Raw genomic sequence first — 18,445 nt, 5'->3', positions numbered from 1 at the left:
GATGACTGTAGAAGAACATGGTTGTGCTAATGCTTTTTTACAGAGTGTTTGTAAACTTTATTAAAGTGTACATTCAGTTATATCCATTTTGCTAGAGTGGTGGCTGCTAACGACTTAGGTGCCAATGTAAAATTTATAATTGTAATTAAATATTAAATACAACATTTAAAAGATAATTAAGTAATTCTGTTTATTTTAATTAGGGATTCACGTTCACTACTTGACTTGATTTCCAAGCCACTTGCCTTGATTGACACAACTTAGAATGAGGCCAGGTGAAAATTGGCAGTCAAGTCAAGCCACGTGTATATCAAGCTGATTGAAATGTCAGCAGTTGTTAAAGCTGTCTAAGAAACAGGAATAAGTGGTGCACTACAAAAATTACAACCCCTGTATTGGAGAACTAATTTCAAAAGTATTTTTATACTATATAATATAGTAGTAGAACCTACAGGACTACAGGTATATGAACCCATCAGTGAGTTTTGTATGTATTATTCTAAAAAAAATTTATCACAAAGGTAAACATGTTATTTTTAATTATAGTTTAGCAAGCGCCACAAATTAATTCCAAGTTAAATTTCCGGTCTTAGGGCCCTTTTTTTAAATTACCAATACCTTTACATTATTAGAAAGTCAGTTTTCATGGAAAACAGACTTATATTGTATATGTTTATCAGAGTCTCCTGAAGGTCGCGATCCAGCCCAAGACCTGTTTGAAGTCAAAGAGAGAGTAAGACTTTCCAGAAGCGGCCACATAAGGCTGGACATCTTTTCCGTTGGGTCCGAAAATGCAGTTCCACTTTATTTGATTTCTGAGTGAAGATGCAGAAAGGTCAAATATCCCTGTGAAAGGTGAATAACCCCGGGGTTTATTAAAATTTTTTGAAATACTTAGCAGTTTTTTAGGGGTAACGTCGAGAGCTGTTAGGGTACCATATTTTGAAATAGAAAAGAGAAAACAAATTCTCCTGGCTTTATTGTTCAGCTCTAGATACTCTAGCTAGATATTAATATTACGAACCAAGTGAGGCCGCCGTTCTCTTAAACAATGGCGTCTAGTTCGAGGAGAGCGTCCATTTTGATGCACTCTGGAAGTGACAGCTACTTTTATTTCAGTTTTGCGGATGTCATCTGCCGGCGCCCGGCCAAATGCGTCGCACGCCACTTGGGAGCGTCGCTGAGCGATTTAGCATGTTGTGCCCGCGACATAGAAGCACTGCAAAGACGCGCCATAGAATCCCTTACCTTGCTACTCCCTCGCGTCACTCTGCAGCGCTTCAAAAACGCGTCGTGCGAAGGGGCTCTTATGGTTTTTTAAATTATGTTTACTACATTATTTGCGTAAAAATTTACGTAAAAATGTCCATGCAACATTCCTCTGGAGAAAAAACGATTTTCTACAAAAACTGCTCTAGCGTTTACAAATCAATTTTTTTGAAACTTTTTATTTGCTTTTTAATAAACTTTCAATATATAACATACTCAAAGCAGCTCGCGTCAGATGGTGCGCGCCCTTTTGTCCCCCGCCCAATCGTTCCCGCGCCTAAATGGTACGTACCATCTTCTCTTCGCGCCCGTTTGCCGTGCCGCCCTATTGTCCTGCGCTAGAGTGAACGTCTCCCGATGCTCCTTGCGCCCTAATGTCCTAGACCGAAAAATCATGTACTGTCTTCAATTTCAAACAAAAATCGTCGGAATCGTTAAGGATACCTAGACTATATACTTTTTGTTGGTTATTCCAAGCACGACTTCTTAATTGCACGCACATTTTCCTTTGGAACAAGTTTCTCCAAGAACTCTCTTGGGGTTGGAACCCATATCCTTTCAAAGGCAAATGTACCTGATGGTGCGAATTTACTTGGTAGCAAATTTTTGAAGGCCAATTTTGAGTTGAAATTTCCTGGACCGAATTATAGTGGTCTACTTGTATGCTTATATACAGTGTGTAAATTTTAAAAAAGTATATGCACCACTAGCACCCCATAAATCACAACAAACATTGTTAAATATGATAGTAGCAAACTTTTGAAGGCCAATTTTGAGTTGAAATTTACCTGGACCGAATTAGTGGTCTACTTGTATGCTTATAGGTAGCAAACTTTTGAAGGCCAATTTTGAGTTGAAATTTTCTGGACCGAATTAGTGGTCTACTTGTATGCTTATACAGTGTGTAAATTTGAAAAAAGTATATGCACCACTAGCACCCCATAAATCGCCACAAACATTTTTAAATGGCAACTTCCATATTGTATGTCATACTGATATAATAGTATACAACGAGAATTTAATCTATACTGCTTGTTAACGCCAAGTCGTCAACTTTTTGGATATTTTCCACAATTACACCCTATAATTAAAAGCACTTTGTGTTTTTGGGGAATTTCCAATTTTTAAAGAGGGTTTAAAAGGTGAGAGAGCTGTGGTCTGTTGAAGTACCGTTTTTGTCATTTCTCCGTGAAACGGTTCTGGGCATTTCTTAATGCTGGCCACTTTTTAAATTGACACACTGTAGATTGTCTTACGAGTAGGTATTTTTTTGTTTTCTACAGGTTTTTGTTGGCAATGCTGCTTGTTATGTTTGCGTTTTTCGTTTGTTTATTGTTTTTGTGTTGGTTAAGTGTTAAGTTAACCTAAGATATGGCATTGTTTTTCTAAATTCCCTTTGATGTTATTTATCCATATATTATTAAAATCAAAAGTGAGCACTTGCATTTCCAAAAAATCATATACAAATTTAATAACGGTAAGCTAATTCGGCATTTCTTTGTTTTCTTATCTTTCTTTATCTCTTCAGATGACCCATTGTAAACGTTTAGCTGCCTTTGACTTTGACAGTACAATTTGCAGTGAAAATTCAGATATTGTTGTAAGAAACCTTCTGTCATCGGACGTGGTTGCCAAATATGAAACTTGCCACAAGTACGACACAAGCGGATGGACGCAGTACATGCAAGGAATTTTCGAATTGCTGTATAGCAACAATCTAGACGAAGCTTTGATTACGAAGACAATTCACGAGATTCCACCTATCGACGGAATGGTTGAGCTAATACAAAAATTGGACAAACTCGATTACGATATTATAATAATTAGTGATGCGAATTCATTTTTTATAAACACATGGTTGCGGAAGTACAATTTATTAAATTGTGTCAAGGAAGTTTTCACAAATCCTGCAGAATTCCGCAATGGTCTGCTAACAATAAAAATGTATCATGTCCAAGACACATGTCGATTGAGTACCATAAACCTCTGTAAAGGCCAGATTCTAGATGATTTTATCAAGAGTCGGAGATTGGCAGGAGTTGTTTATGAAAATGTTATGTTTGTAGGTGACGGTTCGAATGATGTATGTCCCATGTTACATTTAAATATTGGAGACCTCGCCTTCTGCAGACAAGGCTTTCATTGTGCTCGTATAGTGAGTAATATAATGAAAGGGCAACCTTATAAAAATCAAATATACGACATGAAGGCCTCTGTATTTAAATGGAATAATGGGTTTGATATTTTAAAAATCGCTACTGATTCCTGAATATAGTCTTTTGTTTTGGATCTGCTTTATTTGGGCTGTGATTTGTAAATTTTTTTGTTTTTTTTTGTAAATTTACCCTTTCAGCATGTCTAAATTCATGTGCAAAACTGTCAAGACGTTACAGCTACCGTTGGTAGATCATATGAAAAAAAAATTAATCTGTAGTGTGTATTAATTATCATCAAGGCACCAAGAAGCTATGGAAACTACAATTATTCTATTTGCTTTAATAGAATGTACTGTATATGCAATATTTCGGCTACACTGTTGAGCATTACATGTTAATCGTTAGGACCTTCCTACAATAGCTTCTAGGAAAAGCTTTAGTTTCAAAAAGTAGAAGGGTCTTCAAATTACTATAGTATATGCGAGAGTATATGTAAATTAAACATTTTTAATAATAATTCTGATTTTATTACATTGTCATAAACTGCTTACGGACGTGTTTCACTTTCTGTAAACTTCTCATCTAAAGTGACATAGTGAGATAGTCAAAGGTCCAAAGATAGATACTTATGGAAATAGTTCATTGCGTCGTTGAATGAGAGTTAATGGTTAGGCAACCAAGCGCGCTCTATTACAAATAGTTTGATTGATAATCGTACTGTCACTCAAAGGTCTGTAGTGGAATAATGTGATAAATATTACATGTTGGTAAGGGCAAAATTGCAATTAAATTAAAAGTAAGTATGGACCATTTATGAGAGTTCATGAACAGTCGCAGAAGAAAGGGATTTTGGGTGAAACTGCTGTGCTAATCATTTGCAGCTAACTGGCTACGCCATCTTGATCTTTGTACAGTGATTATTTTTATAGTATCACATTGTACCGACCAATATTTGTGTATTTCATCGCTTTGTGTTCTTTCTTGTTTCTTCCTATGGTATTTACTCACTAGATTATCACAAAAAAAAACAATAAGTAAGAATAGTAGAAACAAAAATATTTAATGCTTCTATTGTAATTGTACACTATTGAGGGTATTTACAACCCATAGGTATAGGGTCAGTTCACTTTTTTGTTAAATCTAACCGGAAGGAATTGCTTTGGCGAAGGTAAAAGTTAATGGCACTGACTAAGTTAAAATACAATGTGACCAGTCACCGTCAGGTACATATCCAGTGCAACAGGGCGTAGCAAAATTTAAACACGTCGCACTAAAAATGAATAAGTATTAAAAATTGAGTAACAGCGCATCAACTTACGCTGGATGAATCATGGTAGTACACACTTTGTGAGTACATGTGCAAACGCATCTCGGTGCCGCTGATTCGATCTCCAAAAGTGTGGCAAAAGCCACTGCCAAAAGTACCCAGAACGTTTTCATAGTTAGTAGCAAACTTTCAAAGAAACTAAACTATGCGTTTCGTCTGAAAACTAGCATTTAAACGTGTAAATTTATTTTTACAGTCGTATCATTATACAAACTAAGGCAACACAAACTCTTATTATTTACCGTATTACATAGATACCCTTTCAAAAATAGATTAATAAATATAAGGGGAAGGCGCTGTACCAGAAACCATTTTTTTAACTCTTAATTACCTAACAATAACAAAAATGACTAGGTCACTCACCTCTACGAATTTACTTGTAAAGGTCCATTGTTACTTCGGTTTTACGAATAGTGCATATATAGGGAATTAAAACGGTCGATTATTTTTTTAAACCATTACGTTTGTATGCATAGATTTACAAAATATACTACATGTATCAATATTTTTTTAATGATCAAACAGAGCAAATATCATCGAACTAGCACATGAAAAATAAATATAGTTTTCTATAAAAGGTGAATGTTTCATCAATTTGTTCGTCGGTTTACGTTGCGTCAAGGCCCTTATGGAGTAGATGTAGAATCTCCATAATTTATGTAATATTACACTTGCTTGCCGTTATATGTAAAAAGTTGTTGATTATTTATCTTTGTTTACAGAGAATAGTAGGTTATCTGTAGAGATATTTGTTGTATAAAGTGTGATTTAGCAGTTATTTTGCCAATTATATGCCCTCTCTAACGCTGTGTGGCTTCTCAAGGGAACTATTTTGAAGGCGACAATATGCCAGAATCCAGACTCACAAGACCAAATAATGCGAAGAGAATGAGGAAATTGAGTTAATTATCTCAAAAAAATACACCTATGGAGAGAAACAAAAAGAAAAACTCGGGTGCAGTTATTTACACATGTATGCAGAAGAGGACACTTAAAACGTTAGTTATTATTTAAAATAAAACAATGTACAATGATAAAACTTTACTTTTTACAAACCCTGTACAATTATTTGTATTCTGTAGTATATTAACCGTTTTTGTTTGAGGTTAGTTTTTGTGTTAATTTGAATTTGTTTGTCTTCAGAATTATTTGCCCTTTTAAACGACCCTTATCATTCATGTTAATATGTCAGGTAAGGTTTGTTGCCGAGTTCAGCAAATTTAACCATTTGTCATAGATCATTTTTTGGAGAACGTAGACGAGATTCATAATCACGTAGCAGTTTTGGAACACAATCTAAATGCTATTCAAGACTACAAGGAGCAATTCATCGATGCTGTTAATGACAAAATAGGTTGGTTACACGTTTACTCATCTCCCGTTTATACCTTAAGTTTCAGGACTAACTTCTTCGGATTTGGAGAACGGGCGTACAGCTGCCGTCAATGTGAAAGAAAGCAGTAAAATTGATAACGAATGTCAAGAACTGGACGAGGAGATATGTGGCCTTCTCAACCAAATTCAGGTGAAAGAAGAGAACATCCGTAATTTAACGCAACAATTACAACACAAAAAGGAAGCTTTGGAGAAATTGAAATTAGGTAAATACATAGCGAAAATTTTACTAATGCAGCTAGTAATTCTGTATTTTAGAGGAAGAGGCTGCGCATATTAATAATCAAACTAAATTGAAAGGTTTTCAGAAGGCTTTGCATCACTTTACCCAAAACTTTCAGTATACTATCAGTTTGGAGGATGTGGAAGATCCAAATCGATATCACCTTATAATGACCTTTATTATCGATAAAGTGGTGTCTCCGTATCCAATAAAGTTTATTTTTGAGAATAAAACTGACATACTGATAGGTACAGTCAATGGCCTATTTAAATGACTTACTTTTTGTTCATTTTTAGACTTTGATGGTAGAGCTTTGCTGACAGATGATGAGCATAGAACTTTATCTGATCTGTACCACAAAAGAAAAAATACTTTAGCTTTGTTATGCCGATTGCGAAATATCACAAAGAAAAGAATGCTCCAGGCTAAAAGTGGAGCCTTAGGGAATGAAGGATCTGTGTAACAATAATATATATTAAGAAAAATTATTTCATGTTTGTGTTATATTGCTAAGAACAAACTCTGTACATTTGCTGTATATTCTCTATTTTCCCTTATTAGAAATATAGTACGAATGTTTGGATCATTATTACCCCTATTAGTTGGTCCAGTGGCGTACGCAGAAATTTATTCTGGGTTCGTGGCACATACAGTCACCCAGTGCGTACTAGAAGAGGGGGGGGGGGAGAAATAGAAATTGGGTTGCAGAGGCGAAAAAGATTAGATTAGAACGGTATTTTATTTCTTACTGCTGACAGGTCCCTTTATTGCTTTTGCTTTAATTAGTCAACGAAAACTTTGAATAATAGGTATATTTATGGGCAAAAAACCAATTTCGACAAAAAATTCAAAGGGCTGGAACTTTTGATCTAGTAGCCCGATCTTGGAACTGTTTGAAATTATGGATTCTACCGGCCACATTCTATAAGAAAATATTTTTTTCCGGTCGATCTGACACAATTTTTTTACGGGGCAAAAAAAAGGCAGTATTTACTTTCCTTTTTTTCCAAAAATCGACTGCACCAAAATTTCTCGGGAAAAAACTTTTTCATTTGGGTGCGTAGAATCCAAAACGATTCGTACTTTTTCGATTAGACGTCTCAATCAAAAGTTATGGGCAAAAAAATTCCTGTTTTTAAAATTTAACATTCTTATTTTCGTCATTTCGTGAAAGGCAGGACGCAGGTACCTCACCTCAGTAGCAGTACTAAGTACCTGATACCTATTTGTTATTTTGGGCATCAATGTAGCGAATTGCCGATCGATGCCGAATAGTCAAATCGTTGACTGCCAACACTGATCACTCACTGAATAGTGAATACTACAGAATATTTAGATTTTAGTGACTTTAGACTTTAACCAAAACCAAAATTGCTCTCTATATTTTGACACCACTATCAGTAACATGGTGTTGGAGGCTATCACATTCCCTTTATCGGTACCCACTTCCAACGTCCTATTCACCCGCAAATCGCCTATGAAGTTTTCACCCTTCAATGTTATATGCAATCTGATCTTGATCTCTCTAAAAACTGTTAGGTTTTTTCTTTGAAATAGTATTCCACTTATGCAACTATTTCTTGTACATTATTTAACCGCTTTTCGAGTTTGCAATATACAGGGTTGTGTGGAGTAACACCCCAATCATTGATTATATACATATAATTATTTTTAAACTCAATGTTGCCCTAAATGGGTGTAGGCGGAACAATATTCACAACCAGAGTACGTTTGCGACAATTTTGCTAACCCAAGATGTGAGGGTTCAAAACAAAAACAAAGAAAAATTTTACCTTTTTATTACAGAATAAGACTGCAATACATTACCAATAGAAAATTACGCTTAAATTTTACATAATTTATAAGCTGTTTCGGTACAAAAGAAAAGGATTTACAAGAAATTGTGCGCTACTCTGAACAAGCAGTAGAATAGATTTCAATTTCTTCAAAGTTACTATTCAAACGAACATTTCAAAAACGGATACCATTAACAGTTGGTATAAAAATGTGAAGTTTTTTTACACAAAGAAAAACTATATTACTCATTATTTTATTTTGTCTAAGTAATTTCAGTCATACATCGCACAAATTCTGAATATGCTATTACAACCAACATTTAATTCTCAAATCTGTCTAAAGTTAGTTAAATACCTATACAAATCTTAAACTATTCTATTCGTAACGTACATGTAGAATTTGTTATAAAGTTAGAAAAATGCCAGTGGTTATGAAAATGTCCGAGTATCTTTACAATGAAAATGAACCCAACCAAAATGTGCCCGCTCACGCACCAAACACCACCACTTCGGTGTTTAATACTTTGCAACATAATTAATATCTGTGCCTATATTACAAAATTTGTTCAAATACACAACTAAAAAGAAGGGTTTTGTGAACATCTAATTGCGCAGAAATCCTTTCTTCACAATAAGTTACGAAATAAATTTTCTACAATGTCTTGTACTATCTGGTCATACTGATTGATGGAATATCGTTTATGTACAGACTTAGCCCAGGTCTACCACTTTTTATACCATTGTTAATAAGATACAACGTAATTAGTTGATATTTATATTCATGAATAAACGAATACACTTGCAGTAAATATACAATTTTAATCGAATACTCAACTTTAAAAAAAAACACAAATGGCCCTTCCATACGAAAATAGCTATAAAGGTAATAATAATATAATAATGAACTATTCTTATTAAGTCTATGAGTGCAGTTAAAACAAATCTATAAAAGTCAAATTTACAAGTGAAAGAATGATGACTGTGTGATAGTTGAATATTATTTTCCCAATTTGGATATGCGAATGAAGCAAGTAACAAAATACCAATTACATTTGTGCTTGCAACGACAACAATGGATATTTGTTGATCTCGGTCGATTAGTTTTTGTTGATCAGTTATAAACGAAATGTAATTAGTTCAGGTACATATTCCAATATGTACGTTTCACTACTCTAAAATAGAACTTATCAATAGGTTGCCATCCACAAACTAATAAAACCAAATTTGTCTTACAAAAATATACAAAACAAAAATAATGATTGAAATTACTAAGTTATCCTCTTCTTAAAAAATATTAACAGCAATCATTTTTTGCACTTTGTATAAAATGTAATTATACCAATTTTTGTTATCAATAATTTATCCATATACCTTGAAGACATGTTTTCGTCAATTTATTAGAAGTTGGTAAAATTACATTGTAAAATATATAGGCAAAACCCTACTATAATAAGACAAGTTTTATTCACACACATACATTTATTCAGGTTTGTCCTCTTCTATTGCATTCGCACTAGACTCTCCAAGATCATTTTTCTCTTTGCTAACTTCCTCGGACGATTCTTCGCTTTTATCCTCCGACATTGGAGCGTCGGCGATATCTTCTTTTGCGCCATTCTCTTGTGTTTCCTGAAAGCGGAAATTAATGGATCAAACAAGTGTTAAATACGTCGCACACACGCGACTGCCACAACAGTGGGTTAAAAAATGTATTGTGCAAATATCAATGGTTGCGTATTTATAGACATTATTTCTAAATGTACAGGGTGGTCCAAATTGGATACTTTTATTCACCCTGTATTTTAATAGATGGAAAAAATGGCCCTAGGTGTCTGGAGCTCAATTTTAAAGAAAAAGATCACTGGCGCAAACAATTCATAACTTTCTTATTATTAAAGATATTTGATTTTGGCAAAATCTTTCTTGGAGCACTTTTTTATGAAGGATCCATCACGATACACAGTTTTTATATAAAGGATGTTTGGTTCCATGTTCCATTTTCTAACTTTCACACCATCACAATTTTCTCAGCTGATTGCACCACATTCAAAAAGTATGTCACATGACCCTCTTTTAAATTTGCGAGTACCTTTTTTCATATAATTTTCTAATTCCACAACTGACACAACTAGAAAAATTCATTTGGCTATTATTGGCCCAAGAATAAAATAACACCTACTCCACTCAAATACTGAATGACGCTTAACGATTTCGCCGATAAGCATTTCTTCTATACGAGATTTTTAAAGTTCTTTTTCTTTTTGAATTTTCATAAAATTTAAATTTTCAAAAAATTTAAGACGTTATTTTCATGTCCAGGCATGGAATTTTGTATCTGCGATCAGATGTTTTCTGCTCTCTTGTTTAGAGCAGCGCACTCTTGTGGCAGGAATTGGAAAAAAATACACAAGATCGGAAAGGGAATACCCAAAAATGGTCCCATTTTTCTGTTTTTAATAGGAGGGATTTTTGGAACGCAACTCCCAAACGAAATTTTGGTTGAATCGAAAGTCTACCGCCTAATTTGACGTACTTATGTATTTAGTGGTAGAGGGTGCATAGAGAAGAATTTAAATACAATAAGAATCTACCCTAAAATTTGCATTTGTCCATAACAATCTTTAAAAAATTCTGAATCTGTGGTGGATCTGTGTACTAAGATGATACAAGGGCATTTACTTGACAACCATTGTTTTCAGGGGAGCTTTGAAAAAAGGTCAAAATATGACACAAGCAACCGTTTTAGTATATATTCCTGAAATTAATGTTTGACCTTCTAGTAGTAGTGTAATGGACTTGTAGTCACTAAGTCAAAGTGTCATAAAAAATCACATGCGATCAATTATGTAGTTACAAAAAATCATGTTTAAATGAATTGATTTAGAATTAACAACAAAGTGTCAGCCCCCTTTTTTTAAATGAAAATATATCCAAAATTACTTTTTGAAAATTTCAAATGTTCATGTCACACTTGAGATAATTTTGGATTTTTTTATTAGGCAAGAGTATTTAAAAAAAAAAGTTAATTCTAATATTGCCACCAAGAAAAATTAAAAGAATACAAATTTTGAATCTTATTGTTTTCTAATGGAAGTTGACTCTTAAACAGAAAATTTCAGCACTGGTACCAGAGGGTAAAAAGAATTAATTTTTTTTTCTTTGTAAACGAAAAAAGCTTGATATTAAAAAATTATTAAAATAGTAATTTTTTCGATATCCCTAACCTCCACCATTCTGGTCAGAAACAATTTAAATTAAGATTTGGGGTTGTAGCGTTCAAACATTTTACCCGTCGAGTTTGTTTTCAAAAATTTTTCAACCTGCCAATTTTTTTGAACCCAATATCTTTCACTGTACACTTTTTAATAATGATTATACTATAGTATAGCAAAGCATTAATTTACCTTAGTGCAATTATAACTTTTTTTAAATTTCCTACAAAAGTACCTGTAAGACAACTACATAAACATACTGCTGAACAAATGAAAAACAAAAACAACTGAAAAAACCTAAAAAAAAAAAAAAGATTTGATGTACCTACCTTACTACATTGTAGTAGTTCAGTAGTTTACTCAAAATTGAAAAATATATAGCCACAGAGAAAACAAAATGTAATGTGAGCATTTTTTTCAGAGGGATTTTTTCAGGTAGTCTATTGGAACAAACAAATAGACAACAATAAATAATTGAAAAATTTAAGCTTGATAGGTCAAAATAAATCTCTTCAGAGAGAAGATAATCAGTTTGCTATGTTACGGGTGACTGCTATGCCATATAATGCTGGAAGTTTCAATTTCTGCTTGACCTTCATAGAAATAAGACAAAGACCATCACAGCATGTAGGAAATATAAGAACAACTACGATCAACCTCCAACAAGGACAGTGATGCTTTAAAATATTTACATATCCAATTGCAAAAGAAACAATACGTGAAATAAACAGCAGTGTACCTTCGTATCATTCACTTCTGCATTATTATTGGCAGATTCGTCCTTCTCGGCATGTGTGTTATTCTCGACGGGCTCGCCGTCAGTTTTATCGGTGGGTTCGTCGATCTTCGGCTGTTCCTCTGAACTTTCGGGCGCCGAGTCTTTGTTTTCGTCTTGAGAATCGGTTTCGTCCTTTGCCGTCGTTTTTGGACGACCTCGTCCTGCAAGTTTCAGTTATACTGTCGAATACTGCAAGTTAGCGAAACAAACCTTTTCCTTTACTGGCCGATGAGCTCTTACGCTCTTTTTTAGCGGGTGGAGGAGGTGTCGCCGGAACGCCTCTCGCCGAAGACCGTGTCACGCGTCTACCTTCGACTTCTGGGGCGATTCCCTGTTAACGAGAAATGTTACATGCGGACGGGCACGAGGCGAGTAATTACCTTTGTAATGGCCTCACTTTCCTCGAGAGCCCTGTCTATTTTCTTTCCCTTTTTCCCTTTTGGCGATTTGTCATTCTGGAAAACAAGAACATTATACTTTTTAAATTTTCCCTCCAAAAGATAAACGAACAAAACAACCGCGTACGTCTAAATCTACCTTAATTTGAGAAAGAGCATAAAGTTGTGAAACGTACGTTACGTGATAAGTTCGGAAAATACGATACCTCCGGAAAATTTGGCATTTTTCAGGTTATTTATTGCAGCAGCAAAAGGGGTTATACGCAAAAGCGATGTTCGATTTATAATGCAATTATTGCGTATTATTATTACACTTTCTAAAGCGTAATCTTTGTAATAATTGGATTTATTAGTTTACTGGGATGTCCACTTAGAATGTGACGTGCCCAACTGTCGTAAAGCGTACTACGATAACATGAAAGAGGTTTAAATCGAACAGTCACAGTCTAACAGTATGGAAGTATTACGTGCACATTGCTAGCACTTCGAACAACTACTTGAGAAAAATATAATTTTAAAACACTTACCTGACTATTTTCTTCATTAGTTGCACTATTAGTATTTACTCCGTCAACGTCCGACATTTTAATACGCGTAAAAACACAAATTTATATACAATTCCTTGTAAAAGTCAGATATAGATGTTCCGCAACCCGGTCGTTGTGTTTACACGAAACAAATGGCGGCCAGCGTCGGTCACGTGATCGCGAGAGGCGCCACTGCATCAATCTTTTAATTTGAATTAGTGGAGGTAAATTAAAATCCACCTTTTCACCACATTTTACTTATAATTTCGAAATCCCATTGTTTCTATTACAACAAAATATTACGTAATAGATTTTATGTGCCTAATTGTAGTTGTGAAGCGTAAATGTGAGTCATTGAAAGCACGTTGTTGATAAAATCAAAGTACCTAAATTAAAAACAGGTTGGCTGTCGATTGAAAATGGAAAGTAGTGCAATAAGCGTTTTATTTCCAACTTTGTAGTAAAATTTAGGTAAGCTTAAATGAAGATCAGATCAGTGGCGTAGGCAGTTTTTTTCCACTCCCACTACGCCTCTATTAATGTCGCGCAACTTCCGTAGAGATTTAAAAGATACATTGCATGAGAAAACTTTCAAGTGTTTCATTGAGTAACTTTTAAATTAGGTACATAATAACAATAAAAATGAAGAAAAAAAGTCTTGTACGCAAATTTGCGGTTTAACCTATGTGAACTTAGCAGCCAGAATACAGTACCAAAAACACCGAACATGCCCGAATGATCAGTGGCGGCGGTAATCAAATCAGATTTGAACTACTTAAAACTTAAACTACCTCGGCTCATAGATCATTATTAACGTATTTGTCATTTTACCCATCAGCTGTATTTCAGGGTTATCACGACCCCTACTAAATGCAGTGTTGTTAGCTTCAGAAAAAAGGTTTCAATTTTTTGACTGAACTCAAACGATTGGTAATAACGCCATCTATTATACAACTCGCCATTCATTGCACGAAGGGATAGGGGGCTGTAATCAGCCCTTAAAGTGTAGAACAAGTTATTTCAGGACTCAAAACGGTTTCAATTTCTGACTTGACTCACCCGATTATGGTAATGGCATATGAAGGTTTGTAGTAAAATTTCACGCCTTTAGGAAAAAAGGTTTCAATTTCTGAGGATCCTCAAACCATTGGTAAATGGTAATCACTCCAGCCGCTTGCAATAAAATCTTCATCCACTTGTCAAGCGAATGAGAGGTTGCAGCAAACCCTTTTACAGCTCTTACGGTTAGTCCTCGCCGTTTCTTATTCGCCGTCTCGAAACCAATTTGTCCTCATCATTTTATCCCTTTTAGTTTTAGTTCTAGTTTTAAGGGATCTCAGTTTTTGTTTGCTTCTAAATTTCAACGACCTGTTTTTTTAGCGCATTTCGACAAAAATTAAAAAAATGCGCTATTGTTGCCACTTTGTACGTCCGTGTGTCCGCGTGTCCGCCCGCTTGTTCGTCCGTCCGTCTGTCCATCCTTCTGCTCGTCCCTATTGGATCTTTATCTTAAGACTTATATTTGGTTCGTTATGGTGTCAAGGTTTGCACTTCGGTTTGCACCAAAGAAGGGATTTTTTAACGTTTATAAAAATAAAAATATCAATTTTTTCATTTTACACTTTTGTTGTTTATTATGTTTATAAATTCTGTACGTTAAGATGCTTCTTATAAAATCAAATTGAAATGAAGCGAATAGGTTGTTCATGCAACTTTTCTATTTGGGGACGGATTTTTCTGAAATTTTTACAGATTTTACCAATGAACGAATTAAATGCACAAAAAAAGTAAATTTTACATAGGCAGACACGTAAAACTATTATTGCGCATGCCCCGACTCACATTTGTTATTTGTGAACCAATCGTTCTGAAATTTTAGGGTAGGATTCTTCTTATGAAATGAAATTGAAGTAAGACGTCAAAAATGGATTGCACATGTGTAACGTTAACAAATTTTCCTGGAAAATGAAAAATGGATGTTCGATAAGTATTCATGCACGCTTTAGGGCGTAGTGCGCTGGTGCACCATCCTGTCGAAACTTAAGTTTCCAAGTTTTGTATTTCTGTTGCGCGCTGTATATCGTATTCGTAATAAAAAACGCCACCCGATACAGTATGTATTTTTTTACGGGCCTTATAAAAAAATAATGTTGCTGATGATTTATCCGAAACGAAACGTTGTATTGTAGAGTTCAAAGAGTGGCAACGGGAAAGTGTTTTTTTTTATTTTTCTGCAACTGTTCAAATAACATCAGCAAAATGTTTGAATTTCAGTTTTTCTGGCACATCTTTGGAAGTAATCGGAATTTTCTAGTTGCCTTTACAGTATGAAAATAATTGTTTAATTGCGTAACTTTTTCCTAATTTGCCTTTCGTTCGTATCTCTTACAGTTTTGGAAATTCCCATAGATAGAAAAAATGGATTGAGCGCAAATTCAACTTTTTTATTTGAGGATCTTTTTTTTTGAAATTTTAACAGAAGATGCTTCTCATAAATGAAATTTGAAAACGTATGTCGAAAAATGAAGTACGAGTACGGTACGCAGAGTCAAGGGATTAGCCACAAAAATTAAAAATGTGCCCGTCCGTAGGCCCGCCCGTCCGTCTTTCCGTCCCTACGGGTGTGTCGCTTTCAGATCTTTATCTTATGAGGTACTTTTTTTGCTATTTGGTTCGTTATGGTGTCGACGCTTGCACTAAGGAAGGAATTTCTTCTGTGTCTCTTACAAAGTCAGTTATAGCAAACAAGTTGTAAATCAGCATATGCATGATTAAAGCGCATTTTTGGTAATGCAGGTCAGTATTTTAGTAGCGAAGTTTAAAATTATCGATCTCACGAGTAATTTCGGCTGCGTTAAATACTTAATTTGATTTAATTTCAATTGAGAGTACGTCTTTATTTTGTAAAACAAATCACAAAGTAAATAATAAGTTTTTATACTGGTAGCGCTATCTAACGGTCAAATTATAGCACCTCCGAAACCCATATCGAAATTATTTTCTTTAATTATCGATCTCACAAGTAATTTAACTCAAAATAGACTAGTGCCTGCACATCTACACTATAGCAGAAAGCGTTTAGTGAAAATTTGAATTCTCTAGCTATTGTAGTTGTTGAGATCTCGCGCGGACAGCCGGCCTGCCAGCCATAACGAATATAATAGTGTATTTTTTTCAAAAATGCGTTAAAAATCTATTTTTTCGCTTCTAATAACACGTTTGCCGTTTCTTGTGCTTAGAAATTTTATACATTTGTTGTATTTTGAATTGAATTAACCAAAACTTAAACATCAAACTTGCTCTACCTTCGCCACCATTTTGGATCAAAGAAACCACAATTTTAATTTATTGGGGGGGGGGGGGTTAAATGCATTGATAGAGAAAACCGAAAAATAAAAGTGACTCTGTTGGAAACCACGATTAAATCTTTGGGTCATGTGCACTGTTTTTTCTGAAATTTTGAGGGAAGTGCTTGTTTAAAAACAATAAATTAAATGTACATAAAAAATAGATCGCGCATACGCAGACCAGAAGGAGCAATTACCTATTACGCACCTACAGATTTACATTGTTTATTCGTGACCTAGAGACCTTGAGATAGTGACAAAGAATAAATTCTTTGATTGGAAGTGATGAAAATATAAACGCTGGCTGGAGAGAATTCTGGTCATGGAATACCTGATCCCGGTCTCCAATCCTATATGTTTTTCATATTAAACCGGCATTCCTCCTGGCGAGCCTAATAAGAAAGTATACGTGGGGAATAAAGTAGAAAAATGGATTGAATGGTTGAGGAAATTAGCTAAAGCTGGTGAGGATTGCCCACAAGCTGCATAATTACAATACCGCCTTTCTGAAATCTCTCCAGAACGAATGGGCATATCTACAGAGAGTCACTTACCTACCTACTTCGGCCAATTATAATTGGACGAGAAGTTTCCGAAATAGAACATGGACTTTTTACTTTGCCTTCAAACTAAGAGGTCTAGACATTAAAAACCCATACAAAATGGCATCTGATAATTTTATCATATTTTTACTGTAGTAAAAACAGGTCATGAAGCCATAAACAGGCTTAAAATGGCAGATGCTCCCACCAATCAATCAGTTCTCATTGGAAACATATGATGGTAAGGAGATTTTGAGAGGCGAGAAGGGTAGCGTTTTTTGATCCGCATCAATGATGCTGACACTCTTCCTACCGTCAACGAAATATTTCCTGGCAATCAATTTTAAGACAACATTCCCATGAGAAACACCACAAATATGACATAGCTGCTGAGGATATCAGAGGCTCATTCTCTCCTCTTATATTTGTCCATAATATGAAGGTGCCATGCACATTAAATTTACATATTTTTTAAAAATACTAGCCTCTACAATGATTGAGAAATGGAACAGGTCATACTCTTCAGTCTTGTGGTGGGTAAATGTCCGGATTCAGTCCAGTCTGATCCGAAGCCATTAGCATGAGGATTAGGGGTACTAGAAAAATCGTACGTGCTGTTTGGTAATGAAGCAGGGATATATTTAAATGAAATGTTTTTCTACGTTGAAAACAGTGTATTTATATTTTACATAATTTAATAATAGTACTTTATATTTTTGTTGATTGAGATAAAAATTTATAAGGGGTTGTTTTTAACGGTTGAAAAGTTACCAAATGAAATTAGTAATCTTTTAAGCAATATGATGAATTATTAATGTTTTGAGGGTAAATACTTTATTTTAATTAAACCATAATAGAGGTTGATTTGTAAGGGTTTGAAATATTCTGAAAATAATGTTCCAAAGCATCTAACATCTGAACCAAATTTTATTCACCTTTTAAGCTTTAATACATAGTTTTATAGGTTTTAGCGAAAAGGAGTTGTTTTTCTTCAAAAACTATAACTAAACTTCTATAGCGTGAATCATTTTTAAAGTCACTGAAAATTACACACAGAGACTGCACCAGGAAACCCAGAGAAATAGAAGAATGAGAGAGAAATAAGCTAGAAAATAAGGGTAACTGAGCTTCTAAAAGGGGAAGTACATGCAAAATAAAAGGACGTTATCACTTTACCAGAGAATTATCCAACTTGCAAGTCTGTATCAATTAAGGTCCAGGCTGTTTCTCATGACCAGTTCCTAGGCTCGTAACGTTAGGTCTCAGAACTTTAAATTTGATTTTCCCCAATAGAACAGTGGAAATTTAGAGGTTATCGCAGTGAAGAAAAAACGGTAACAATTTATTGTAGAAACGGTTAAAATATTTAGCTTGCCGGCACCTCCATTTAGCCCATTTCTAAACTACGTCGGTTAATTGATCTGAAATTTCGGAAAATTTATTAGACAAAAGATACTGAATTATTTGTGGCTGAA

The 18,445-nt window shown here is 34.6% G+C and overlaps 3 protein-coding genes and 1 long non-coding RNA gene across 5 annotated transcripts; 2 read left to right on the top strand and 2 right to left on the bottom strand.

Moving 5' to 3' along the window:
• The first annotated feature begins 2,599 nt into the window (after positions 1-2,599).
• Positions 2,600-3,942, top strand: LOC116172722 (pyridoxal phosphate phosphatase PHOSPHO2-like). Its single transcript, XM_031489988.1, has 2 exons — positions 2,600-2,746; positions 2,798-3,942. The coding sequence occupies exons 1-2, from the start codon at positions 2,669-2,671 to the stop codon at positions 3,536-3,538; spliced, it is 819 nt and encodes a 272-aa protein (XP_031345848.1). The 5' UTR covers positions 2,600-2,668; the 3' UTR covers positions 3,539-3,942.
• Positions 3,943-4,460: 518 nt separating this feature from the next.
• On the bottom strand, positions 4,461-4,921 carry LOC116172724. Its single transcript, XR_004145737.1, has 2 exons — positions 4,744-4,921; positions 4,461-4,695 (listed from the first exon to the last, which is right to left on the bottom strand). It is a non-coding gene; the product is annotated as an uncharacterized LOC116172724 (long non-coding RNA).
• Positions 4,922-4,928: 7 nt separating this feature from the next.
• On the top strand, positions 4,929-6,945 carry LOC116172723. 2 transcript variants are annotated; one of them, XM_031489990.1, is made up of 6 exons: positions 4,929-5,750; positions 5,896-5,944; positions 5,990-6,106; positions 6,153-6,353; positions 6,406-6,618; positions 6,667-6,945. In XM_031489990.1, exons 2-6 carry the CDS (start codon positions 5,938-5,940, stop codon positions 6,831-6,833), a joined length of 705 nt encoding a protein of 234 aa, XP_031345850.1. In that variant the 5' UTR covers positions 4,929-5,750; positions 5,896-5,937; the 3' UTR covers positions 6,834-6,945. The 2 variants fall into 2 exon arrangements, with proteins under 2 accessions (XP_031345850.1, XP_031345849.1); XM_031489989.1 differs by lacking the exon at positions 4,929-5,750 and having other exon boundaries at positions 5,788-5,944.
• A 1,459-nt stretch (positions 6,946-8,404) lies between these two features.
• Positions 8,405-13,253, bottom strand: LOC116172720 (uncharacterized protein DDB_G0286299-like). The gene is made up of 5 exons (XM_031489987.1): positions 13,082-13,253; positions 12,537-12,611; positions 12,367-12,487; positions 12,118-12,317; positions 8,405-9,795 (listed from the first exon to the last, which is right to left on the bottom strand). Exons 1-5 carry the CDS (start codon positions 13,136-13,138, stop codon positions 9,646-9,648), a joined length of 603 nt encoding a protein of 200 aa, XP_031345847.1. The 5' UTR covers positions 13,139-13,253; the 3' UTR covers positions 8,405-9,645.
• Positions 13,254-18,445: the final 5,192 nt, after the last annotated feature.

Source organism: Photinus pyralis, unplaced genomic scaffold, assembly GCF_008802855.1.
Source record: "Photinus pyralis isolate 1611_PpyrPB1 unplaced genomic scaffold, Ppyr1.3 Ppyr1.4_LG5, whole genome shotgun sequence".
Classification (NCBI taxonomy): Eukaryota; Metazoa; Arthropoda; class Insecta; order Coleoptera; family Lampyridae; genus Photinus; species Photinus pyralis.
This window is presented reverse-complemented; position numbering and strand designations above follow the sequence as displayed.

Coding starts and splice junctions, on each gene's coding strand:
- LOC116172722 (XM_031489988.1), top strand. CDS start 2,669: ATGTTATTTATCCATATATTATTAAAATCAAAAGTGAGCACTTGCATT. Junction 2,747..2,797: donor CATATACAAATTTAATAACG/GTAAGCTAATTC, acceptor TTATCTCTTCAG/ATGACCCATTGTAAACGTTT.
- LOC116172723 (XM_031489990.1), top strand. Junction 6,354..6,405: donor TTTGGAGAAATTGAAATTAG/GTAAATACATAG, acceptor TCTGTATTTTAG/AGGAAGAGGCTGCGCATATT. Junction 6,619..6,666: donor TAAAACTGACATACTGATAG/GTACAGTCAATG, acceptor GTTCATTTTTAG/ACTTTGATGGTAGAGCTTTG.
- LOC116172720 (XM_031489987.1), bottom strand. CDS start 13,138: ATGTCGGACGTTGACGGAGTAAATACTAATAGTGCAACTAATGAAGAA. Junction 12,612..13,081: donor CTAATGAAGAAAATAGTCAG/GTAAGTGTTTTA, acceptor CTTGTTTTCCAG/AATGACAAATCGCCAAAAGG. Junction 9,796..12,117: donor CAGAAGTGAATGATACGAAG/GTACACTGCTGT, acceptor TTCCGCTTTCAG/GAAACACAAGAGAATGGCGC.